This window comes from Artibeus jamaicensis, unplaced genomic scaffold (assembly GCF_021234435.1).
Source record: "Artibeus jamaicensis isolate MK-2021 breed Jamaican fruit bat unplaced genomic scaffold, CSHL_Jam_final contig_456, whole genome shotgun sequence".
Taxonomy (NCBI): domain Eukaryota; kingdom Metazoa; phylum Chordata; class Mammalia; order Chiroptera; family Phyllostomidae; genus Artibeus; species Artibeus jamaicensis.
Window position 1 is genome coordinate 4,800,782 of NW_026521839.1, and position 27,135 is coordinate 4,827,916.

Sequence of the window (27,135 nt, forward strand, 5' to 3'; positions counted from 1 at the left end):
AAAAAGCCCTATGTTGGACTTTTTACTGGCCATATGATTATGCAGGTGGACTATTAAAGGGATGCCCATATGGGACAAAGCTCTATGGATATTTGAGGTATGCATTAAAGTACAACATGTAGATGCCCATCAGAATAAGTCCCTTGTAGGTTTGGAAGGTAATTGGAATCAACAAGAAGGTATATCACCCATTTGCCATTTTGAGAGGGCCACCTGGGTCTATACAATAAATGGGGCTGCTGTGGCAATGTGGAGATGGGCTTAATCAAGACATATCCCTCATGCACCTTCTGAGGCACAAAATGCCAAACCATTCTATTTGCTAACAAAAGAGACAGGGACTGTAGGTGGCTATTTGGCAGATTTCTCACTCTGCAGGCCCTGAACACAGCTGGCAAGTCAGACTGATGCTGGTTGCCCTGGGGGGGCTACAAATGGGTCCTGGCAGGAATAGACACTAACTTAGGACTGGGCTTAGCTTAGTTGGTGGTAGATGCAGCTGGTGGTAGATGCAGCTCACAGTATAATGAAAGAAACAGAACAAAAGATAATGTACTGATTTGGATGGCTCACTGATATGTCATCAGACCTAGAAACTCACTTTACGGCTGTCACATAATGTCCAACATTGGAAGACAGATATCCTCCTTAGCTAATAGTTTGCCAGAGAATGGACTCGGCAATTAAAACATCAGTTGTCAAAAATGGAAAATAAAAACACAAGGGGCTGGCTTACATGCCTAAAAGAGAGTGCACTCACATTCAACATGAACATGAGTGGGGCTCTGTCCCACTGGACAGAGTCATCTGTGTTTCTGGTGGATCTGAGAAGGAGGCTGGGGGAGGTGCTGGTATAGTTTTTTCCCCACTGCACCTCAACTCTTTTTTTCTTTCTGTCTGACACAATGGTCAGAGGACCAGGGCTGCAACTCTAGGGCTGAAAGCAGGGATGATTTCTAAGCAGAAACTGTACTGATGTTTTTAACCTTTTTGTTAGAATTCTTAAGGGTCTTATTGGGTAGGATGTGCTTTCACTCCATCTAGCAAAATTGGGATTAACAGTGCAGCTTCATTGCCTGGTGGTAAAGATAGCCCACTAGTTCTGTAACAGGGAGATACTTGCTAGACTAGTATTGCTGCCTTCTATCCAGACCAGAGTGACTGAACCTGATGTCCCTTCAAAAGCTGGAAATGTTTGGGATTAAATGGAAAGAAGAAAAAAATTGCTATGGGTAAAGGAATGAAGGGATTATAGGATAAGAGAAGTCCAACATTATATTAATACCCCAAAAGAGGCTCAGAGCAAGAGATGATACTCAAACTTTCTTCTTTGAGTATCTTTCTTATTTCTAATCTTATTTCTTTTTTTAAAGATCTATCTATCTATCTATCTATCTATCTATCTATCTATCTATCTATCTATCTATCTATTAGAAAGGGGAAGGGAGGGAAAAACAGAGGGAGAGAAACAATGTGTAGTTGCCTCTCATGCACCCCCAACTGGGAACCTGGCCTGTAACCCAGACAAGTGCCCTGACTAGAAACTGAACCTGCAACCCTTTGGTTTGCAGGCCAGTGCTCAATCCACTGAGCCACACCAACCAGGGCATAATCTTATTTTCTTTTATTCTGTGACATACTGGCCAAACCATTAGCCACTGCTCATAAATAAATGGTGTAATAGGTTGAATTGTGTCCTCCCTGAAAAAGTTATATTGGCATCTTAACTGCAGTACCTCAAAATGTAACCTATTTGAAGAAAGGGTCTTAACAGAGGCAGTCAAGTAAAAATGAGGTCATTAGTCCAATACGAGGGCACTAATCCAATATGGCTGTATCCTCATTAAATGGGAAATTGGGACACAGAAACAGACACACATAGAGGGGAGATTATGTGAAGAGACTCAGGGAGAAGATGGTTACCTACAATCCAAGGAAAGAGACCTGAAACAGATTCTCCCAGCTTTCACAAGGAACCAACTCTGCTAGCACCTTGGTAGCAGACCTCTAGCCCCCAGAACTGTAAGATAAACTTCTATTATTTAAAGCCACCCAGTTGCAGTACTTTGTTATGACAGCCCTAGAAAATGAATACAAATGGAAATCCATACCTTTGGCCATCTTTCTTTCCAGGAGAAGTGAACAGTCAGATGTACTGCTTGAAGTTCTTTCTTAGCAGGAGAAGAACCCTTCTGAGTCAGTTCTGTAGGAGGGAATACTCTAGCAGTCCTCGTATAGCTTGTGCCAGAAAAATTAGACCCAAATTTTCCCTCTTTAGTGATCTTATCACAGGAAACTCCCAATGCGACCATAGGTGTGGGTTGAGAGAGAGGTGGTAATGTAGAAGCAGTAGGTACATTGTCAGGGTAAACCATCCACTCATGAGACATGTTTTTGTTCCTCAGACCTGCTTGTACTACTTCCACTTGAACAAGGAGTGCTGCTACACATGAAACCAATCTTATGGTTTGATGAACCAGGTAACATCTAGTAAATTAGAGGCATCAAGTAAACTAAATTACACATGTTTATTTAGTGTTTCATAGTCAGAGGTTCAGTCTCTACTATGGTCCAATGGGAAACTAGAAGCTTTGTTAGTAAATTGGAATCTCTAGAAAGCAGGCTCTGAGACAGAGTTAAAGTGGAAGGTGTTTGCTAGATTCTTTGGGATTAATACCTGTGGAATGAAAGTGATGAAGAAAGGATTCAGCAGTGACCACTTAACAATGCAATAGGGGAACAAAGTACCTGGCTTGTTCATTTGTTTTTGCTGCAATATTGTGTGACTCAGAAAAATAGTCATTGGAAGTATTCTGAGAAGTTTGTGTTCACTATAGAAATTAGACCTTTCACAAATGTGGAGAAGAGGGTATCAAAGGATTGGAGAAAATCTCTAATCACTATAACCTGAAACAGGTATGAATGGGAAGGTTAGAGTTTGCAAGGAAATTCAAACAGCTGTGCCTGCCTAGACACCAAGGTAGACTATGAAGAGTAAGCTCACAGAGATGTTTGTGGAAGATGCCCCCTCTGATGGAAAGTTAAAGTGCTTGGTGATTGGCTTAGAGCTGATGTTTGGAACTTACAAACAGTTCTGGATTTGTTTTCCAACCTGCTACTTCCATATACCTTTGAGATTAGGGGCTTAATTTCTGCATTCCAAACTTACTCAGGCTTCTCTTTTGTCCAATTTTAACATATAAAGCAAATTTTAACTATAAAGCAAAGATAATTTGGAAACATGTAGTTCTAAACCTCATATAACATAATCCAGCATGACCATCATTACCATTAGATTTTGTACTCGTGGTCACAAGGTCTCTCTTTCAACCTGAAGTGTTTTGTTCAACTTGAAGGAGGAGCAAAGTACAAAAGGTTAAATTACCTTCTGAAGAAACCACCCTTTTTTTTAATAACTTTGCACATTTTTATTTACATCAACTTCTTACTGACCAAAACAATTAGTTGTAGACTACAGCAACTACAAAAATAGTGAAGATATATCTCTCAACAGTAAAGATAAATAACCCGAAAATTTCTAAGTTCTTTTAGCAGGGAAGAAGGGCAGAATAATATCAGGTAGGCAAGTTCCAAGGTCTGCCACAGTAGGCCAGAAAGAAAATTCCAACAGTACCCAAGTCAATAATATTACAATGACCACATGCATTACATATAGTGGGTATTAATTAGAAACAATAAAATGAATTTCAAATACACTTACTTGCATATTAAAAATACACTTTACTTCAATCTTCAGTCCAAGGTAACTTCACAATGGAAATGGAATATATATATAACAATGAATATAATACATATCAAAAGTTGTGTGATAGAAATGAAAGGGTACTGGGGGCAATAGTTATCACTGCAGAAGTTTATATTAGGGAATGGAAACTATAAATTATGAGCTAAGGATCACTTCAAAGATGAGACACTGATAAATTCCATATTTACAGTATTTTAAAGATTCCTCCTTTGTTATGAATTTCTTCATGCATAATAAGAGAAAAGGTGCACCTGAAAGCATTTCCACATTGATTACATTTATCCTATGTGAGTTTTCACAAGTCTTTGAAGGATGAAGGAAAACTAAAAGATATTCCATATTCTTTACATTTCTATCTTCCAGTATGAGTTCTCATTTGCTGACTAAGAAATGAGAAAGACTTGAAGGCTTCCCCACATTCTTGAGAATCCTATGGCTTCTATACAGTATGGGTTCTCACACGTGCACTAATGTAGCAATCATACTTTCCCACATTTCTTACATGGGTTTTCTCCAATGTGAATATTCACATAGCTTTGAAAAACTTTGATGTAAGTTAAGACTTTCCTAAACTCCAAATATTAATAGAATCCTCTCCAGTATGAGTTGTCATGTTTCCTCAGGGATGATGATAGCTGAGGGCATTTCATACATTCACAGTGTTTCTCACCAATGTGCACTATCACATGTACAGTGAAATCTAAAGAATGGAAGAAATGTTTGTCATATCATTTGCAATTATAGGGCCTCTCTCCAGTTGTGCTCATGTGGCTATTAAAGGAGGAGAGTAAACTGTAGACTTTCCCATATTCCTTATGTGCATGGAGCTTCTTTCTGGTATGTTTTCCCATTTATAGAGTAAGCTTTGGGGAATAAGTGAAAGTTTACCCATATTCCTTATATCTATTTGATGTCTCTGTAATGTGAGTTCTTAGATGTACAGTAAGGAATATGGAAGAAATAAAGGTTTTCTCACATTCTTTTACAATCATGTGGTATATTTTTAATATAAGTTCTCACATATGCCCTAAATGGTGAGGAACAACTGATTCTCCCACACTTTTTATATGCATTGAATTTCCCTCCAGTAAGAATTACTGCGTTTTCTGAGGGATGAAAAGAAATGGAAAGTTTCTTCATATTTTTTACATTATATAAATATAAGGATTATTTATAACATGAGGTCTTACACGTAAAGCAATAGATAAAAATGAATAAAGACTTTACTACATTATGTATATTCATAATATTTTTCTCCAATGTGAATTTTCACGAGTCCCAAGATACAAAGAACAGCTGAAATATTCTCAGCATTTCTTACATTATTATGATTTGTGTCCAGTGTGTGGTTCCATTTGAGTCTTAATAAATGAATAATGAAGGTTTTCTTTCATCCAATGAATTTATAGAATTTCTCTTCAGTATGAGTTCTCTTGTGCATAATTAAATTTGGAATCTGACTGAAGGCTTTTCCACACTGATTACCCTCATTATATTTCTCTCCAGTATAGAATATCTTATATACAGTAGATAGTAAGTTCTTTCTGGAATATTTTCTAATTTGATTATATTCATTGAGGTTCTCCACCATATGAATTCTTAAATCTCTCATGTGTCTTACAATAATTTTTGTGTCATGGCAAAAAAGAGATGAGGATTACATAATAGGTAGGGTTTTTTTTACATTGTAGGTGAAGTGCTATAGTACTAACTTAAGGCAGATTGTTATAGGTAAAGGCTATATATTCTTATCTTAGAGGGAATAAACTGTGAATGGTATAGGTAAAAGTCAATTTAGGATATAAAATGGAATACCAAAAAATACATAAGTAAGTAAAAAGAAAAAAGAAAATGAGAAACAAAGGAATGAAAACAGTATAAATAAAAATGCAAATTATATAAATAGACACAATTATATAATAATTATATTAAATATCCATGAAATAAATATCCAATTAAAAGGCAGAAGTGATGAGTGGATTAGAAAAAAGCAAGATCCAACTCTATATAGTTTTCAAAATATGTTCTTAAATATAAAGAGAGAATTAAAACACCTTGCCTGGGTGGCTCAGTTCGTTGGAGCATCATACCATGCACACAGAGCATGTGGGTTCAGTTCCTGGTCAGGGCATTTACTTAGGTTGTGGGTTTGACCATGGTTGGGGTACATACTGGGAGGCAACCGATAGATGTGTCTCCCTCACATCAATGTTTCTTTCTCCCTTCCTCTCTCTCTAAAATCAATCAACATATCCTCAGGTGAATATTTTCTTAAAGTTACTAAAAAAAGAGAGGATGAAGCCCTGGCTGGTGTAGCTCAGTAGATTGAGCACGGACTGTGAATCAAAGGATTGCCGGTTCGATTCCCAGTCAAGGCACATGGCTGGGTTGCTGGCCAGGTCCCCAGTGGGGGCCACTTGAGAGGCAGCCACAAATTGATGTTTCTCTCCCTCTCTCCCACCTTTCCCCTGTCTCTAAAAATAAATAAATATTTTTTTAAAAAGAGGATGAAAGTAAAAGGATAAAAAATATGTCATACAAACGCTAAGTATAAATATGAGGTGACTATTAATCTGAGATTTAAAGTATTATTAGAGATCGAAAGGGATGCTTCATAATGATTAGTGTCAATTCATCTAGAAGATAAAGTAATCCTATCTATGTGCATATCTAATAATAGAACTTCAAAATACAAGGGGTTTTAAAAAATTCTAGAAATAAAAGAAAAAATAAAATCACAATCATAGTTGAAGAATTTAACATTTTTCTTTCAGTAGTTGATAGAACAAGTAGGAAAATGGTAAGAATAAGGAAGATTTAAACAATATTATCAAGCAACTTGGTTTAATTGATATTCATAGAACACTACATACATTTATTTTAAATACACAAGGAAACTCACCCAGATAATACATGTGTTAGACACCAACAACAAAACTCAATAATTTCAAAGGGTTTAAATCATATAGACTATGTTCTCAAACCAAAACAATTATTCTGGATATAAAAATGATATCCTTAGACATTTGGAAATTAAACAACACACCTCTAGTTACACAATGGGTCAAGAGGAAATCATCAAAGAAATTACAGATAAATTCAAGCTAAATGGTAGTAAAACCATGATATCAGAGTTCATGAAATGCAGCTTAAGTAGTGCATAGAAAAAAGTGTATAGCTTTAATTTATATTTTATATATTTAATCTATATTAGGAAAGAAAGGTGCAGAGTCAAAAATCTAAACTTTCAGAGAAGCTACAAAAAGAAGAGATAACTAAAACCAAACTAGGTATAAAAAAAGAAATGAAAACACAGGAGTGGAAGACAAGGAAATAAAATAGAAATCAATAGGAAAGTAACAAAAACAAGGGTTGTTGTTTAAAAAAAGATTAATAAAATTGATACACTCACACACTGCTGATAAAAACAAAAGAAAAGAATACATATTTTACCAATATCCAGAATGAAAGAAGGGCACCATTTAAACATACAGAAAATATGATAAAGAAATATAATCAGTAACTTTAAGCCAGTAACTTTAACACTGTAGATAAAATGGGCAAATTACTTAAAAAACAGAAGTCACAAACTACATAAGAGTAAATAAAAAGCTGGAATTGCAGTATACCTAAGACATTAAGTTAGCAGTTGAAAGCTCTTCCCACAAGCAAAGTTAGCCATAGAAGGTTTCTGTGATAAATTGTGTCAAATACATAAAGGAGAAATAACAAATATCTCACATAAAGTCTTTCCTCAAAGAGAAAAGGAGGAAACAATTGCCAACTAATTTTGAGACCAGTGTAACTCTGAAACTAAAATCTATCAAGGGTGTAACAAGAAAAATTACATGTATACATACATATATATCTCAAAAACATAAATGCAAAAATTCTCAACAGTGTAGTAGCAAATTGAATTTTCCTAACATATAATATTTTTCACACTGCTGCATGCCACCTGGAAGAAAAACATATAAAACAATTTGCTTGCAATCACAGTCATGCAGGTGCTCTTCCATTCCCAGTCTGCTGGACTTCACTTCATCAGATCTGCTCGGATTGCTTTGTATTCTTCCATGGCTGCTGCTGCTATCCCATATTCTGAATGGAGAGGAACTTTATTCATGTCCACTGTTCAGATTCCAGTTGTGACCACCATCACTACTGCTGTAATGCTCAGTTGAATTTGGAAGTTGGAGTTCATTCTTTTTTTTTTTAATCATTGTTCAAAAAGTTGGAAACAACGAACAGGACCAGGACTAGGGCAAGGCAAATGTCTCAGAAGCAAAATGAATGAGTCACCCCAAAACTTGGTAGTAAAGACAGTCACTATCTAATGCAATATTCAAAAAAATCAAACTTAATGAAAAACTCCTGATGAACAAAATTTCAGTGTTTAAATCCTGTTTAAAGACAGGATTCAGCCCTACACTTACACAACTTGGCCTCACCCTAATCCCAACCTTGCCACATCCTGATGTCAAATTTATTGCTTTCTAATCTCATTGGGGGATAAGAAACCATATCTACGTAACACCTTTCTCTCTCCTAGGCTGCTCCTTCAAGGTCAAGAGGGCTACTAAACTTCTAGATTAAATAATGCTGCAATGTTACACTTATAAGAATTCCCTTAGTTTGCTAATATGATCTCTTTGTAGAATAAGTTGACTAACGCCAATTTTATTACATACATTAAAGGAAAATAGCTTTAATTTTATGGAAAAGCTATGGAAAATTAATGATTCTCTGGTATATATATATATATATATATATATATATATATATATATATCCATGCATGCAGTGCATCCCCACCATCTACTAAAGCTACTCCCCTTGACACACACATGCACACACACACATGCTCAAATGCACAAGTGTACACAAACACAAACACTGGGTGTAGCTGTGAAGTTCAAAAATTGTTTGAGGCATGACCATTCATAAACAGTGATACATTCCTATTGATTTTTTCATGATTAGCTGATAAACTGAAAGTAATGCTCTTTTCAAGGTATTCCAGATCAATCCATGAAAGACATAAGTATTAATCATTTGGAGATGCCTTTAAATTCTACACTTTACCAATAAAATATTTTTATTTTATTATTTTTAAATATTTTATTTATTTATTTTTAGAGAGAGGGGAAGGGAAGGATAAAGAGAGAGAGAGAAACATCAGTGTAAGGTTGCCTCCCTCACACTCCCCACTGGGGACCCAGTCTTCAACCCAGGTATGTGCTCTGACTGGCACTTGAACTGGTGACCGTTTGGTTTACAGTCCTGGGCTCAATCCACTGAGCTACACCAGCCAGGGCTCAGTAGAATATTTTTAAAGTGAGATGCAAAAGGAGTAGTGGATATTGACAGACACATTGTGGTCGCTGGGCCTGTTTCAGAACATGTACGTACTTATACTGAAAAGGTTGTTGGGAATTTCTGCTCCTTCCACCAGGCAGCTTCTACCAAAGCATGCAGATTGCTGATATGCTTATGAAGATATTCAGGACTCATACTTAGTCAATTCATCTCGCTAAGTAAAATTTTTGGCCCTGCTATTTACCTGCCTGAGAGGGAAACCAACGTTCTTGATTGCTGGATAAACACCATAGTCATCTTGTCAGGATGCCACTAACATGGGTCTAAATATTTGGCACTTATCAGCTCACCTTGTTCTATTCTCAAAAACTCAATGTTTTGGGTTGCTACCATCTGGGAATATTTCTTTGAAAGTTCAGTTACCTGTATATGTTTGTATTAGCCAAATTGCATGAAGATAAACACTCAGCCACAGTACCTCAGAATACTGCACTTGGATAGCACCTAAAGGAAAGCAAAACTACTCTTCTGACAAGCATCTCAAACATCTTCAACAGACAACCTGAGACCTAGTGAGACAACTGTGTAAGTGAAGCTTACTCATGGGGAAGGGAGATGTGTCAGTTTGGAATGCACTTGTCTGCGATCATCAGAAACCCCAGTTACAGTCATTAGTCACATAGGCGTTTATTTATGTTATGCAGTCTGGGAGAAAGTAGTTTGGAATTGTTGCAGTATCTTAACAACGCTGTAAGAAACAAACTGGCTTTCCATCTGATCATACTTAGCATATAGACCTTTGTTTTATAGTGCTCATCTTATGGCTGCAAGTTGACTACTTCAGCTCAAGGCTTCCTCCTCAATACCCATACCAGTTAAGAAAAAAGAAAATGGGAAAAGACCTAAGGCACATACCACCCCAGATTAGCCCTTTCAAAAATATTTCCCTTAAGCCCAATTCTTCAATGATATTTTTAAATTGTTAGCAATATGGAATTAAATGATGTACCACCCTGCAGGAAGTGATGGTAACATGAATATTTTAGCCTAGGAAAAGAAAAATGAGGTTGGAAATTGATTTTTTAGTAAACACATGCATTCATCTCCTATTGCAGCTATAATAAATTACCATGAACTTAGTGACTTAAAAACATATATTTATTATCTTACAGTTCTTGAGATTAATAGTTTAACTGTGCTAAAGTTAAGGTAAGGCTGCATTCATTTCTCGAGGCGCTAAGTAAAAATAAATTTTCTTGCCTTTGCTAGCTTCTACATGCTACCTGAATTCCTTCACTTGTGACTCCCTTCCATCTTCAAAGTCAGTAGTGGCTGGTTCAGTCCTTTTCACATAATTTCACTCTGATACCAACTCTTCTGCTTCCTACTTCCACTTATTCTTAAGGGCTCTTGTGATTATGCAGGAACCGCCTGGGTAACCTAGAGCAATCTCCTTCCTTAAAGGCCAGCTGATATCAACCTTAATTTCCCTTTACCACATAACACCCCTGGTTTTTGCACCAGAACATGCTTTCCTGATAATGAATCTCCTCATTTTAGCATCTTTCACAATTTGAATAGGCTGTGAATTCCCCAAATCACTAAATTCTGGTTCTTTTTTGCTTACCAATCCTTCCCTCAAACTGCCTCATTCCTCTCACTTTTTACTAAAAGCAGCAAGAAGAAATCAGGCTGCAACTTCAACCCTCACCTGGAAACCTTCTCTTTAAATATCCAAGTTCATTGTTTACAAGTCCTTCTTTGCACATTTTCACTGAAGGACACAATTTGTAAGTTTTCTGCCACTACATAACAAGAATTTCCTTTCCTTTGGTTTCCAATATCATTTTCCTCATTTCTGTAAAGCAATATAAGTTTTCTCCACCATACTCCTTACTTTCTTCAGAATCTTTGCTATCAGAGTTGTTAACATCCATATTTCAATAGTCTGTCCAAAACAATCCAAGCTTTTTTTTACCATGCTCTTTAAAATTTTTCCAGCCTCTGTTCACTGCCCAACTCCAAAGCAACTTCTACATTTTCAGTTATGCGTTACAGCAGCATTCCATGTCCAGGTACCAACTCCATATCAGTCAGGGTTCGACCAGAGAAACAAGACCAGCAGGGGATATATATTAAGAGACTTATTGCACAAAAGTGATTTAATCAATTGTGAGAGCTGACTAGGCAAGTCCAAAATCGAAAAAGAAGGCAATTAAAAAGGCCAGCCTGCAACTCTGGGCACACGCTGAAGCTGCTGTCCATGGTAATAATTCTCCTTTCTTCTTTTTAATCTAAGGGAAGACTCAGCTATGCTTTTAAACCCTTTCAACTGACTGAGTCGGGCCCACCCAGATCATTTAGGATGTTTTCCCTATTTTAAGGTTAGGTGATTAGCAACCTTAATTCCATCTGAACCTGACACCCCTTTTGCAATAACACATAAAATATTCACAGGTTCCAGGGAATAGGATGTGACGGTCTTAAGGGGGCCATTATTCTGCCCACCACACCATTCTATACAGTATCTGTGAAGTTAAGAGGGTCCTGGAGATTGAGGAGTCCTGACAATAGAGCTGATTATTTCTTCAGATCATTCATCACTCCCATTAACATATCATTAATACATTTTCTTTAATTAATATTAATTCCTTAATGTATTTTTTCAGATTCCATATCAACCAGAACAATATCATGGTCCAGGACAAGTAGTTAGATACTGGCCTGCCGTACCATCCAAAGTTTCTCTAGGCCCAGAATTTGGAGCTCATATGAGAATTTCTCTGCAATAGCAAGAGACAATTTCAAGCAATTCATTACCTGGTCCTAGAGTCTGTTGACCTTTAAACACAGTCAATCTGGGTACCAATAAACTTCATAGAACTCTTATCAGGATTATAGCTTCAGTTAAACATGAGGAAGAATTCAGGAGTTTTTCAACATTAGAAAACAAAGGAAGGAGCCTTGACTTGAGGTGGTAAACACACAATATAATATACAGATGTTGTATTGTAGAACTGTATACCTGATACCTACATAATTTTATTAACCATTGTCATCCCAATAAACTCGATGAAATAAAATAGATAACAAAGATATATTTTCATGAGATGGTATGTATTTTAGAGTGAAACTCTAATAATTACAAGTGTGATTTTTATATACACAGCATAAAATTATAATATGACTGCCTATTGGTAAAACAAAAATGCAAACAGAGCTCGAAAGAAACTGGACATGGGTGAATGCAAATTGATTCTGTCCAGAACAGAAAATAGGTTGTAAAACAAATTATAGCGATATAAATAATAAAAACTAAAAAAAACTCTGATAATTTAAAAATGAAGTATGATAGAAGGGAATCAGATATTTATATGTAGTGTCCTATAGTACTAGGTGAGTAATTTTAAAATTAGAATTATGTTTTTTTGAAAGGTTAACTTTCATATTAACCTTTACTGCAAAAAAATTTAGTCCGAAATATGACATTTAAAAATTTTTTACTAATAATACAATAACTGGAAAATAATTATAACACAATAAAACAAAGAACAACTTTATTAAGGAAATTAATAGAGAAAAGGAAAAACAAGTAAAATTAAAGGCTACTAATGAATTTTAAAGAAAAGGAAAAGGAGACAACACTAATGCCGCAAGTGGGGAAATCTCAGATTCCTAAACTATTATGGAATGTTGGATTTCCCTCCGACTTCCTCTCAATGTCCTGGCCTAGAAGATTGGGGAAGATAGGCTTTAAGAATTTGAACTCATTACTCCCAGAGCCTCCCTTCAGACACACCTCGTACTGGTAGCTCTGGGACAGGGTCCCTGTACCGCTGACGTCCACCAGGTGGCCCGGAAAGTGGCCCTCGGGCACCGAGCAGCCGCCCACCAAGCCCGCCCTGCCCCTCCTGCACAGCCGCACCGCGATGAACGCCAGCACCGAGAACAGGAAGAGCGACGACACCGACGCCAGCGCGATGACCAGGTAGACCGTGAGCGGGTCGCTCTGGGCCGCGGCGCCCGCCGCCGCTTCGGGCAGCGGCAGGTAGGCCTGCGAGAAGCCGTCCACCAGCAGCACGTGCAGCGTGACGCTGGCCGACAGCGGCGGCTCGCCGTTGTCCTTCACCAGCAGCAGCAGCCTGTGCTTGGCCGCGTCGCGCTCGCTCAGCAGCCGCGCCGTGCGCACCTCGCCGTTGTGCGCCCACACGCCGAACAGCCCGGGCTCCGTGGCCTTGAGCAGCTGGTAGGACAGCCAGGCGTTCTGGCCCGAGTCGCCGTCCACCGCCACCACCTTGCTCACCAGGTAGCCGGGCTCGGCCGCCCTGGGCACCAGCTCGGTGCAGGGCGCAGAGCCGTTCTGCAGCGGGTAGAGCACGAAGGGCGCGTTGTCGTTGGCGTCCAGCACCTGCACGCGCACCAGCGCCTGGCTGCTCAGCGCCGGGGCCCCGCGGTCTGTGGCGCCCACCAGGAACTCGAACGCCTGCAGGGCCTCGAAGTCCAGCGCCCTCAGGGCGAACAGGTGGCCGTTGTCGGCGTTGATGGACACCAGCGAGTGGAGGGGCAGGCTGGGGTCCTGGGGCTGCAGCAGCGAGTAGGTGACCTGGGCGTTGGCGCCCGCGTCTGTGTCTGTGGCGCTGACGCTGCCCATGTGCAGGGCGGGGCTGTTGTTCTCGCGGATGAAGAGGGTGTAGGAGGTTTGGGTGAAGGCGGGGGCGTTGTCGTTGACGTCGGAGACCAGCACGGTTATGTTGTGCTGGGTTTTCAGTCTGGGCGTCCCCATGTCCATAACTGTAATAGTGACATTATACTCTGCTCTGGTCTCTCTGTCCAGAGCACCATTTGTAATTAGGGTGTAGAAATTCTCTTCGGTTGGTTTCAGGAAGAAGGGGAGATCATCTGGGATGGAGCAAGTCATCCTTCCGTTGTTCCCGGAGTCCAGGTCTCCAATATGAAACAGGGCCACTTCTGTCTCTGGGGAATTTTCAGGAATGGGGCTGGTAAGTGATGAAATAGTTAGTTCTGGGTAGTTATCGTTAACATCCACCACCTCAATGGAGACTGAACATTTTCCAGAAAGTCCCCCGCCGTCCGTGGCATCTATATCCAGTTCATATGAGGATATCGTCTCAAAATCTAGTGTTTTGATTAGTCGGACTTCTCCGGAAAGGCTGTTTACTTGAAAAGTTTTGCTTATCTCCTGAGAACTATATGAAAGGGAGTACGATATCTCCCCATTTGTCCCAGTGTCTAAATCTCTAGCAGAAACCTTGACAACTAGGGACCCTACAGGGCTGTTCTCTGGAACTTGCACTTGGTAGTGCATCTGAGCAAACTCGGGGGCATTGTCATTGACGTCCAAGACCAAGATGTGGACCTGGGCGGTGCCAGATCGGGGTGGAGAACCGCCATCCAGTGCTGTGAGGGCTAATCTGAGCTCAGCCTGCTCCTCCCGATCCAGCTCCTTGTCCAGCACCAGCTCTGGGTATTTCCTGCCATCTCCCCGGTTGCGGATGGAAACATGAAAATGAGAGTTGGGGCTGATGCTGTAGTTTTGGATGTTGTTCTTGTCCACGTCCAAGTCCTGGGCTTTTTTCAGAGGAAACACGGTCCCAGGAGGGCTAGCCTCTGGGATTTTCAGCGTCATTTCTCTTTCAGGAAACTCAGGAGAATGATCATTTATGTCCCTCACCAGTAGCTCAGCTCGAAATACTCCCAAAGGTTTTTCCAGTAACACTTGGAAATGCATTACACATGGATCAGTAGGGCCACACATCTCCTCCCGGTCCAGTTTTTCATTTAATATCAAGTCCCCGGTCTGCAGATCAAGCTGCAATCGGGGTTCGTTATCCTTAGTGACCACCCGGGCTCCCCGCGCAGCCAGCTCTCCCGCACCCAGCCCCAGGTCCTCCGCCAGATTGGTCACAAAGGTGCCGCTCTCGGTTTCCTCCAACACTGAATAGCGACGGGATTCCCAGCCGGCCAGAGCCACTTCCACCAAAAGAAAGAGAATCAGGACTTGCCTTTGTTTAGGAAAGCGCTCCCCTCCGGCCTCCATCTTCCTTCCACAAACACCTTTCCAGGAACTGGGCCCAGCTCTACGTTAGGGAGCAATGGCACTGAGACAGTGATGAGTCTCCCAGTTGGTAATCTGTCCAGAAATGTCGGTGAGTAGCATTATCTGGAGACTTCAGGTCCTCAGCTCTGCTTACTCGCTTCTCTCCTCCGCTAGAGATCTGAGATAGTTGAATTTCCTGGGTTTTTTTTTTCTTCTTTTTCTCCCACGCCTTAGCCTGCAGCGCCACCATGCGTTGTTTTCTAAAAGAATCCCTGCAATTGTATTCTCTAGTAATCCCAATAATCTACCTATCCAGTAATACCAATAATATATTGGGAGTTTGGAAATGTCCTGGGGATATAATGTAATCAGAAAACCACGTGACTAAAATTTCTTATTCCTTTATCAAAGATGTATTATTGATATCTATGTACAGATTCTGAAATACGTTAGTAAAAAACCCGACATGGTTTCTATCTTCTAGAACCTGTGGTCTGGGTGGGGTGCTCTGAGTAGAACTGAGGGGTGAAAGAAGACTTAGTAGTGATCATTCCTCTAGTAAAAATAACAGTGTATACCTATGCGATTTCTTAAAGTTCTCTTAGCGAAAAAAGGATGCATTTCTCTAGATTGTCTTTCAAATTTTAGGCATCCTATGTGCCAAAACTGTGGTTCTCATTAATTAAGTTATATCAAGGAAAAAGCTATTAGTTAGTTGCAGTTTACATATTCTTGCTACATAAAGTCAGAGTTATGGTTTTATGAAACTTTCAAGCTACGGGAAAATGCATATGAGGGCACGTCTGTAGCTCTCAGCTGACTCCCTCTGTAGCATCAAGCACCATCAGACATGGCATAACATACATGACTATTTCTTCTCTGTGTCATCCTTGAGTTCCAGTACTTTGTTTTGTTCTCTTTTATGTCCCTAAACAGCTAGTCCCTGGCACGTGGTAGAGGCTCAACAAATATTTGTTGACTAGATTGATGGATGAACCACAATTAATTAAAATTTTTTTGACAGATGAATTCCCCTCCTAACATAAAGGCCTGATTGTTTTGCTAAGACCTTGGTTCATCATATGAGACACCATGTAGCTATTTTCTATGCTATTTTGAATAATAACTTAAAATAATTCAGAATAACCTAAAATGGTTTTCATTGAATGGCAAAATACCCTGGCTCCCCCTAAACAAAAGGATACATTATGAAAAAAAAAAATCACAAGCAGGTTATAATGATTCTACAAATAAGGCATACATTTTTTTAAATGTGTTATTTCACACTAATGCTATTATGACACCAATGATATTAAACACTATTTCTTATATGAAATTTTCTAAGACTTTCTGATAAACATTCCATAAACTGTACAATTTGGAAATATACATTAAGTCTTAAAATTATGTAGCCTGACAAAAGCTTGTGCTTGTTGCTTACAGACTACTACTATTCTATCACCTTTTGTTTTCTAAATATTTTATTTATTTATTTTTAGAGAGAAGGGGGAGGGAGAAAAAGAGAGAGAGAAACAATGTACAAGAAAATGGAATAGCCTCTCACACGTCCCCAGCTGGGGACCAGGCCTGCTAGCCAGGCATGTGCCACGACAGGGAATCAAACCAGCAACCTTTCAGTCCACAAGCCAGTGCTCAATCGCCCGAGCCACATCAGCCAGTGTTCCACCACCTTTTGACCTAAGTATTGTTAAATTTACTGACAACCGCAATTTTTTAAATGTCAAATAGTAAGTTTCATGCCATACAAGAATATCTACACATGATTTTGACAAGTTAAAAAAACACCTAATTATCTTAATTAGAGGAAAATTTATTAAAAGAGAAGTTGCTTCCAAAAACCCAAGGGAGAAAGCACACTTGGGAGAGACCAAAAAATGTATCTCTTTCCTTCTTGTCTCTAAGTGGATTGATTTTCTATACTTCTTTCCATTTAGCCAATATGATGTCATTTTTGTGTTAAGTTCCTAACAAAGAGACCATTCTATATCTGGTTTCTAAAGCCACTTTTTAAACAGAGAGAATCAGACTGGCACGGTGTGGATCAGCAATGTCTACTACCTTCTCTGATTGTCTGAAATCACAAAAAAATAGATGATTCATTAAAATAAACATGGATGTGACAGCAGCGATCAACATCAAGTTGACATCTCTTTCAGCAGACATCAACTGAAGAGAGAAGTTTCCAGAAAGATATGTGGTGGGACCTATTATTTAAACATTTGCAAATATTCTATTACTCTTTTAATATGGTGACTGGAGATTATTTGACTTTGGGTGGTGGGCACACAATGCAATATGCATATATAATGTATCACAGAAATCTACATTTGAAAATTATATGATCTTATTAACCAACGTCAAACCAATAAATTTAATTTAAAATAATGCTCTTAAATATCGTATACTAAAGGTTGACATAAAGAGGTGAAAATATTTCAAGTATGGCAGAATGTAGTTTTTTCTATTTAATATCACTGTGGGGAAAAACATGCAATTTTTGTAGACATTCTCCATTTAAAAATTTAAGACAGGAAGGCATAATATATTAAACTGAAGATACAGTAATACTCACTATATTTGTATCATGCTTGCTCCTAGGAAGCCACAATTAAAATTTAAAAAATGTTTCTAGACAACATTCAAACACAGTGGTGCTAGAGTTATCTTCAAATCAATAGTGGTTGATGATGAAAAGTTGATAAATTGAACAAATATTCACAGCATTTTAGTAATGAAGTTGAAAGTTCTTTGTCCTAATCAAAATAGAAATGGTAGAGAGTAAATATGACTATGTACTTAAAGTTTCTAATCTCTTTAACTATAAAAAATTTAAATAAATTTTACCTGGACCCCCCCCCCAAAAAGTAATGAAGACAGCATATTAGGAAGAACTAACCTTCATCGTGAATGCTCTGAAAAATTAACAAGTCCCTAATTGAATACAAAACCATTTACAAAACTTGAGTTTTCCTCCACACCATTCACAGATGGATGGTTAGTGGCGACAGACTTCAGGAACGTGAACTCGCTGGTGGTCCCTGAGCCTCCCTTCAGACACACCTCATACTGGTAGCTCTGGGACAGGGTCCCTGTGCCGCCGACGTCCACCAGGTGGCCCGGAAAGTGGCCCTCGGGCACCGAGCAGCCGCCCACCAAGCCCGCCCTGCCCCTCCTGCACAGCCGCACCGCGATGAACGCCAGCACCGAGAACAGGAAGAGCGACGACACCGACGCCAGCGCGATGACCAGGTAGACCGTGAGCGGGTCGCTCTGGGCCGCGGCGCCCGCCGCCGCTTCGGGCAGCGGCAGGTAGGCCTGCGAGAAGCCGTCCACCAGCAGCACGTGCAGCGTGACGCTGGCCGACAGCGGCGGCTCGCCGTTGTCCTTCACCAGCAGCAGCAGCCTGTGCTTGGCCGCGTCGCGCTTCGCTCAGCAGCCGCGCCGTGCGCACCTCGCCGTTGTGCGCCCACACGCCGAACAGCCCGGGCTCCGTGGCCTTGAGCAGCTGGTAGGACAGCCAGGCGTTCTGGCCCGAGTCGCCGTCCACCGCCACCACCTTGCTCACCAGGTAGCCGGGCTCGGCCGCCCTGGGCACCAGCTCGGTGCAGGGCGCAGAGCCGTTCTGCAGCGGGTAGAGCACGAAGGGCGCGTTGTCGTTGGCGTCCAGCACCTGCACGCGCACCAGCGCCTGGCTGCTCAGCGCCGGGGCCCCGCGGTCCGTGGCGCCCACCAGGAACTCGAACGCCTGCAGGGCCTCGAAGTCCAGCGCCCTCAGGGCGAACAGGTGCCCGTTGTCGGCGTTGATGGACACCAGCGAGTGGAGGGGCAGGCTGGGGTCCTGGGGCTGCAGCAGCGAGTAGGTGACCTGGGCGTTGGCGCCCGCGTCTGTGTCTGTGGCGCTGACGCTGCCCATGTGCAGGGCGGGGCTGTTGTTCTCGCGGATGAAGAGGGTGTAGGAGGTTTGGGTGAAGGCGGGGGCGTTGTCGTTGACGTCGGAGACCAGCACGGTTATGTTGTGCTGGGTTTTCAGTCTGGGTGTCCCCAGGTCTGTGACGGTGATGGTGATGTTGTACTCCGCTCGGCTCTCTCTGTCCAGAGGTCCCTCTGTTACCAGCTTGTAGAAATTCTCAACGGAAGGTTTCAGCGTGAAAGGAACATCTTCCTGGATGGAACAAACCATCCTTCCATTTTCCCCAGAGTCTGGGTCTCGAACACTGAAAAGGGCTATTGTGGTTTCTGGGGAATTTTCTGGGATGGAGCTTGTAAGTGAAGCCACCGTCAGTTCTGGGGTGTTGTCGTTTATATCCACCACCTGTATTATGACAGTGCATTTTCCAGAAAGACCGGCCCCATCAGACGCCTTAACATCCACCTCGTATGACACAATTTTTTCAAAATCTAGTTTCCTAATTATTTTCATTTCTCCTGTGAGTTCATTAAGTGAAAATGTCCTAGTAATCTCTTCATCACCATAAAAAAATGAGTAGAACACTTCACCATTTATTCCCGTGTCTAAATCTCTAGCAGAAACGGTGACAACAAGGGACCCCAGAGGACTGTTTTCCAGGATCTGCACACGATAGCGTGGCTGCGCAAACTCGGGGGCGTTGTCATTGACATCCAGAACCTGGATGAGAACCCGCGCGGTGCCAGATTTGGGCGGAGCTCCGCCGTCCGCGGCCAGGAGAGTTAACCGCAGCTCGGGCTGCTGCTCTCGATCTAGAGCTTCGTCCAGAACCAGCACCGGGTACTTTCTGCCCTCACTGCCGTTTCTGGTGAGAACGTGGAAGTGGGAGTTGGGGTAGATGGTATAATTTTGAACGTTATTGATGCCTACATCCAAATCTTGTGCGTTTTTCAGGGGAAATACCGCCCCTGGAAGAGTATTTTCCATGATTTTTAAAATCATTTCTGCTTCTGGGAACACAGGTGGATTGTCATTTATGTCACTGACCAAAAGCTTAAACTTATATACTTCCAAAGGTTCTTCCAGTAACACCTGGAATTGCAGCTCACACGGCTCAGTGGGGCCACACAATTCTTCCCGGTCCAGTTTCTCATTCACTAGTAAATCTCCGGTCTGAAGGTTCAGCTGAAAGTGTTTTTTATTGTTGTTAAAAATGACTCGAGCCCTCCTCCGAGACAGCTCTCTTACCTCTAACCCTATGTCCTTCGCTAGATTAGCCACAAAAGAACCTCCCTCTGTTTCTTCTGCGACACTGTAAGCTTCCCGCTCCGCACAAGTCTGAGCCAGCAAAACAAAGAGAAGCAGGACTTGCCTTAGTGTAGGAAGGCGCTCCTCTTCGGCCTCCATCTTTCCAGCGCCAGAACCCTTTAGGACCGGATGCTGTTGGGTCTGTAGGCAGCTGGCCCTGGGGACCGACCCTTACCGCAGGACAATTCCGTGAAGAACCCTCTTCTCTCAAGCTCGGTCTGTGTTCTGACTGCCAGAACACGAGCCCTCCGCGGGTCTGTTTTCACAGCCTTAGCTTACAGCGCCACCATGTGTTGTCCTTGAAACCTAATTTGCTGGAAATGCTACAAAATGTATTCCACTTGTTTAGATTTTTGCACACACACACACGGCAACCACCACGGATTATATATAGGGTGGTTTATAAATAAAATGATAACTTTTATTTTCCTGTGAGGTTGTGAATGTGGACATGGTGCCAGCCACTTTGGGAAATGATACAAGAACAAAACTAACTATATTTATTTGTTGATTCAACAAAACATTGATTTCATTTTATATGTCAGGCAGTATACTAAGTGCTGGGACTACTAATACATTTTTTGTAGTCCTGAAGTTTACAATATAATGTCTACAATATCGTACAGCCTGTACTCTGAGGGTTTGAGTGGAAAAAGATGTGTAGCAATCAGTCTATTCCTAAAGAAATCAAATTCAACCCATTGCCAGCACCGTGAATGAAAAAATTCATTTACATACTTCAGGAGTATAAATTTAAGCGACACAAAAGCTAGAACTGTTTCATTATACAAACTAAATAGATAGCTCAGGGAATTTTGGGTAACTTTATGTAAATATTATCTAAGGACACTGTCTCCATATCTCCGTAGTCGTTGTTGTATTGACTGCTACACTACCTAAAAGAATCTGTGGAGAGCATCTACATCTATTACCAAAATTCACTAAGATCTTGAAAAGTGGGAAACTCAAGGTCATAAGAGAAAGGGCTGAAAATTAAAGTGCAGAAGAAAATAAGTTAAGTTCATCTGAAAGAGCAGGTTAAACTTGCTCCCAAGTACCAAAGATCACAATTTATTTTTAGGAAGCAACTCACATTGCTTCTGTGGATAGTGCAAGAGCCTGTCACTCTAGCATGGAACTGAGGTCCTTTCACTCCCAAGGATGGAAAAAATATCTTGTGGTCAAGGACCAACAGCACCAAACTTTAGACAGTACTTTAACATTGTTTAAATAATAGACATTATCACATATTCTGGCACTCCAATTTCCTGGCTAATCGGGAAAACAGGTTGGGCCAAGTGTAAACATTGTGCTTAGTATTGGTTTCATTCTATTAAGGTACAAATTACTCAAACTGACTTTCTACTTTAGAATGTTTTCCTCCATGTAGTAAAAGACATTTAGTTAAGTGAAACTTCAAAATAAAGAACATGCTGGTTATAGTTATATGTTATATCTGATAATTATCCTTATAGACCTTGGTCATGGATCCAAACACTTTATTATGAAATTAAATATGCAATAAAATGTGTCCCTAATGTTCATGCATTAAAAACATTAATCAATAGAAGCTGGTATCAGTGAACAGGTGGCTCAAAATTAGTTTGTTATTTTCATCTGTCATTTCTCATAAAAATTTTCTCCTTATTTTCTTTACTAAGGAGAAAAATTTTTAAGCCCGAAGGCTTGGCAGGAAGCTTAAATTTTTTTCATGAGGCTTTTTAATAATAGAGTATATGTCAATCAAATACCTATTACTCTTAATGAAATCATGATTCAACCCATATAGTAATCTATACATTGTAGACACTGAAGATTTTACATTAAAACATAAAATAATTCTGTTCACAGTAAATAATTTTTAAAAATAGAAATAGATGCTAAGGTCGGTGTGGGTACAGACACCTGGACAATAACAGTCTTAGTGTCACTTTTAAAAACTGGTCCTGGGGCCCATAAAATAATAGAGGGAAACCTGTTAACACTTTGTAGCATATTTTCTGTTGACAGGCCTCATAAATTATTTATGAAATTAAATTTTGTAACAAAATTCTCTAGTACAAATTAGTTACCTCTAAGCTTGTGCATTTTTCACTCTTTTCATTGGTTAATAATAGAAGCATGTGACAAGAGACGTGTGTTTGTTGGTACATAATCTAACTGAGTATTCAAGACTGCATGTATCTTTCTTGTTTCTTTTGGTTCAAGTATTGCCTTCCCTCCCCAATATGGGGTAAATAAAAGTTTTATTATTAGGAAACTGGAGTCTTATTGTAGAAGTCAAGGACAATTAGACATTGGGGACTTAGGGGACACTGGCAGAAACGGATAGGTCTGGAACCAAGTAGGCATTTTAGTCTCTATTGTTCTGCTTCCTCCACTCCCTTATTCCTTCCCACCTTTACTCTTTCCCTTCCTGCCTTCTTTCCTCCTTCTCTGCATGAGATTCTGTGCTGCCAGTCCAAAAAGTAATAAACATGGCTGCCTCTGCCCACGTTTATTTCCCATTTACAAGCAATCAAGAAAAAAATAGATGAACTACATCTCCATTGCCAATTTATGGGCTTGGAGAATGGGACTACTTCTGCTTTAATAAGGAGTCTATCACTGGACCAATAAAAAATGGTTGGAGCCTCCCCCCCTCTCTCCTTCCCCCCTTCCCCTCTAAAGATAAATAAATAGTAAAATATTTTTTAAAAATGGTCGGGAGAAGTAAAGAAAAATAGGACAAACATCTCAATAGTAATTATCTCTCTTGGCTCATACTGGGAAGGTCTCAGTAAAGAAGCATGCCTGGATATATACCTTAACCCAAATAAGATCAGAATTTATTTTAATACAGCACCACCTATCAGTAATACAGTTCACAAAATATTTATGCAGAGAATACCTAAATGGGTAAAAAGTTATCTGAGATATTTGACAGAAGAGAATGAAAAGATTATACTTTTTAAAAAGGTTTTATTTATTTATTTTTAGAGAGAGGGGAAGGGAGGGAGGAAGAGAAGGAGGGAAACATCAGTGTGTGGTTACCTCTCACATGGCCCCCACTGGGGACCTGGCCTGCAACCTAGGCATGCGCCCTGACTGGGAATGGAACCAGCGACCCTTTGGTTAGCAGTCTGTGCTCAACCCACTCAGCTACACCAGCCAGGGCAAAAGATTATACTTGTAAAAATCTTTAAAAGATACGTTAAAAACCAACCTAACCAGATGAGAAAGCAGTTATGTTTTATTCGGATCATGCATTTTTCTTTACAACAATACTACTAAACATATAAAAACTGTTTTGGTGAGAACGTCTAGAGCCCGGAACACTCAGAGAATATGACTGAGCAGAGTGTGCCATTAAGCTTGGAGAAACAATGCTATCTACAGGGTGGGCAGATGTAGGTTTACAGTTGTGAGTACACAAACAGTTTCTTTACCTATCGTTATTTATTAACCATTGTATTTTTCCATACAAACAACTGTAAACCTATTTATGCCTCACCCCATATTTAAATAAATTATTTGAGGAAGAAAAACTAAAAACCTACCTCCCTCAGGTTTTTCACAGTTAATATAAAGAAAGAATAGCAGGATGCAGACATTGAAATTTCTGAGCTTTTAGTCAAGTTACACAAAAGAAAATTTTACATGACAATGAATAAATTTACGAACAAGAAGCACTCATTCTCAAAGTTTTGCATAATAATGAAATCCCTAATTGAGCCCAAAGCCATTAAAAAAGGCGTGGTTTTCTTCCATTTCAGGATTTTGGGGTGGGAGGTTGGGAACAACGGGTTTAAGGAACTTGAACTCACTGGTCCCTGAGCCTCCCTTCAGACACACCTCGTACTGGTAGCTCTGGGACAGGGTCCCTGTGCCGCTGACGTCCACCAGGTGGCCCGGAAAGTGGCCCTCGGGCACCGAGCAGCCGCCCACCAAGCCCGCCCTGCCCCTCCTGCACAGCCGCACCGCGATGAACGCCAGCACCGAGAACAGGAAGAGCGACGACACCGACGCCAGCGCGATGACCAGGTAGACCGTGAGCGGGTCGCTCTGGGCCGCGGCGCCCGCCGCCGCTTCGGGCAGCGGCAGGTAGGCCTGCGAGAAGCCGTCCACCAGCAGCACGTGCAGCGTGACGCTGGCCGACAGCGGCGGCTCGCCGTTGTCCTTCACCAGCAGCAGCAGCCTGTGCTTGGCCGCGTCGCGCTCGCTCAGCAGCCGCGCCGTGCGCACCTCGCCGTTGTGCGCCCACACGCCGAACAGCCCGGGCTCCGTGGCCTTGAGCAGCTGGTAGGACAGCCAGGCGTTCTGGCCCGAGTCGCCGTCCACCGCCACCACCTTGCTCACCAGGTAGCCGGGCTCGGCCGCCCTGGGCACCAGCTCGGTGCAGGGCGCAGAGCCGTTCTGCAGCGGGTAGAGCACGAAGGGCGCGTTGTCGTTGGCGTCCAGCACCTGCACGCGCACCAGCGCCTGGCTGCTCAGCGCCGGGGCCCCGCGGTCCGTGGCGCCCACCAGGAACTCGAACGCCTGCAGGGCCTCGAAGTCCAGCGCCCTCAGGGCGAACAGGTGGCCGTTGTCGGCGTTGATGGACACCAGCGAGTGGAGGGGCAGGCTGGGGTCCTGGGGCTGCAGCAGCGAGTAGGTGACCTGGGCGTTGGCGCCCGCGTCTGTGTCTGTGGCGCTGACGCTGCCCATGTGCAGGGCGGGGCTGTTGTTCTCGCGGATGAAGAGGGTGTAGGAGGTTTGGGTGAAGACGGGGGCGTTGTCGTTGACGTCAGAAACAAACACGGTTATGTTATGTTCGGTTTTCAGTCTGGGTGTCCCCATGTCTGTGACGGTGATGGTGATATTGTACTTGGTACTGGTTTCTCGGTCCAGTGGCCGCTCTGTTACCAGGGTGTAGAAATTCTTGAAAGTGGGCTTCAAAAGAAAGGGAAGATTGTCCTCAATTGAGCAAACCATCTTCCCGTTATCTCCTGAGTCTTGGTCTCGTAAGCTAAACACAGCGACCACCATTTCAGGTGACGAATTTTCTGGTATAGGGCTGGTAAGAGATGTTATGACTACTTCCGGTGGGTTGTCATTCACGTCTACAACCCGAACTAAAATTGCTGATTTTCCCGAGAGGCTCCCGCCGTCTATGGCCTGAATATTTATTGTATAAGACTGAATTAACTCAAAATCCAGAAGCGCCTTTAAGTGGACTTCGCCAGAAATTGGATGGATGTCAAATGTTTTCCGTATGTCTCTGGAGACGTGGGAAAATGAGTAAGATAGTTCTCCATTTATTCCTGAATCTAAATCTGTAGCAGACACCTTGACGACTAGAGAGTCCAGAGGGCTGTTTTCTGGTACTTGAACCTCATAGACGGGCTTCTCAAACTCTGGGGCATTGTCATTGATATCTAAAACCAAAATACGGACCACTGCAGTTCCGGACCTGGGCGGAGACCCGCCGTCCCAAGCTGTTAGCGTTAATCTAAACTCGGGCTCCTTTTCTCGATCCAGAGATTGGTCCAATACGAGCTCTGGATATTTTCTGACTTCCTCACTGTCTTGTAATTTAAGGTGGAAATGAGGATTGGGACTTAATGTGTAGTTTTGGACAGCATTCTTTCCTACATCGAAATCCTGAGCACTCTCCATTTGGAATGAGGTTCCTGGAGCAGTACCTTCTGAGATTTTCAGAAGTATATCTTTATCCAGGAACGTGGGAGTGTGATCGTTTATGTCTTTGACCCAAAGCTCAGCCCGAAAAAATTGCAAAGGATTTTCAAATAACACCTGGAAGTGCAATATACATGGCTCCGTGAGGTCACAAAGTGTCTCCCTGTCCAACTGCTCATTTAAGAGCAAATTGCCATTCTGCTGGTCCAGCCATAAATATGGTTTATAATCGTCAAAGATGACTCTGGCTCCCCGAGTGGCAAGGTCTTCCACCACACCCTCGAGACCCAGGTCTTTCACCACATTGGCTATAAAGGAGCCTGCTTCCATTTCCTCTGCCACAGAATAGCACAGGGTCTCTGAACACGCTGAAGACCCTCCCAGGAAAACAAAGAAAAGCAGCACTTGCCTTAAATGCTGAGGGCGCCCCGGTTCCATGGCTTCTTAGGTAAATGCCTTTCTGCAGAAACTCAACCTCAAACAGCTCTGGGAGATACTCCTCTCTATCAGCCCGAACCTCTGGTACTCTATAGATTTATAATCCTATCAGGAGGGTGTTGTTGGCTGCCTAGCTTGCTTTTGAAAGCCTCTTTCCCCTCCCTGCTTCTTCAGCGCTCTCAGTTCCACTGGTCAACGGAAGCCAGGGCATCTGATGTAACAGAAATTACCCTGTCTTATCCTGCAGCGCCACCACGCGACTCTGCAGGTCCTCAGACTTTAAGCAAATCTGGTAAAGTTGAGAGGAAATATTAATTTACCTAGTGTGTTTATTGATGGGTTTAAACTGTATTTTCTCCTATATTCATATTTTCTTCTCTGAGTTTCATTCTTTGTGCTATGTGATGCTGTTGCTATTCATTCCTTAACACAATAAACTAAAACTGAGCTGGATATAAAAAGCATATTTAAGATACAGCCCCAAACCCAAACAAGTTATGCTCTCTTGTCTTTAAATAATTTATGGGGACAATATATAAAACAACTAAACATAGTTCAGATGACTCTTTTATGTAATAGACTTAGTGAGCAAGAGGTTCCCAGAGACACTGGAGGTCTTAGTAGTCTCTGGCTATCAGCAAATACTCTAGGACAATAAGAA

General features: G+C 41.6%; 3 protein-coding genes across 3 annotated transcripts; all 3 read right to left on the minus strand.

The window, feature by feature from the left end:
* Positions 1–7,940: 7,940 nt before the first annotated feature.
* LOC119051080 (protocadherin beta-15-like) lies at positions 7,941–15,639 on the minus strand. Its single transcript, XM_037147684.2, has one exon. The coding sequence runs from the start codon at positions 15,140–15,142 to the stop codon at positions 12,752–12,754; it is 2,391 nt and encodes a 796-aa protein (XP_037003579.2). The 5' UTR covers positions 15,143–15,639; the 3' UTR covers positions 7,941–12,751.
* Positions 15,640–17,613: 1,974 nt separating this feature from the next.
* On the minus strand, positions 17,614–20,629 carry LOC119051086 (protocadherin beta-15-like). Its single transcript, XM_037147699.2, is given in 2 exon segments — positions 17,614–18,586; positions 18,588–20,629. Coding segments are annotated over 2 exon segments (2,382 nt in total). The 5' UTR covers positions 20,478–20,629; the 3' UTR covers positions 17,614–18,094.
* Positions 20,630–23,592: 2,963 nt separating this feature from the next.
* Positions 23,593–26,665, minus strand: LOC119051081 (protocadherin beta-18-like). Its single transcript, XM_037147685.2, has one exon. It carries the CDS (start codon positions 26,472–26,474, stop codon positions 24,084–24,086), a length of 2,391 nt encoding a protein of 796 aa, XP_037003580.2. The 5' UTR covers positions 26,475–26,665; the 3' UTR covers positions 23,593–24,083.
* Between the last annotated feature and the right edge of the window lie 470 nt (positions 26,666–27,135).

Bases quoted from the DNA above. Each gene is read 5' to 3' on its own strand.
- LOC119051080 (XM_037147684.2), bottom strand. From the start codon at position 15,142: ATGGAGGCCGGAGGGGAGCGCTTTCCTAAACAAAGGCAAGTCCTGATT.
- LOC119051081 (XM_037147685.2), bottom strand. From the start codon at position 26,474: ATGGAACCGGGGCGCCCTCAGCATTTAAGGCAAGTGCTGCTTTTCTTT.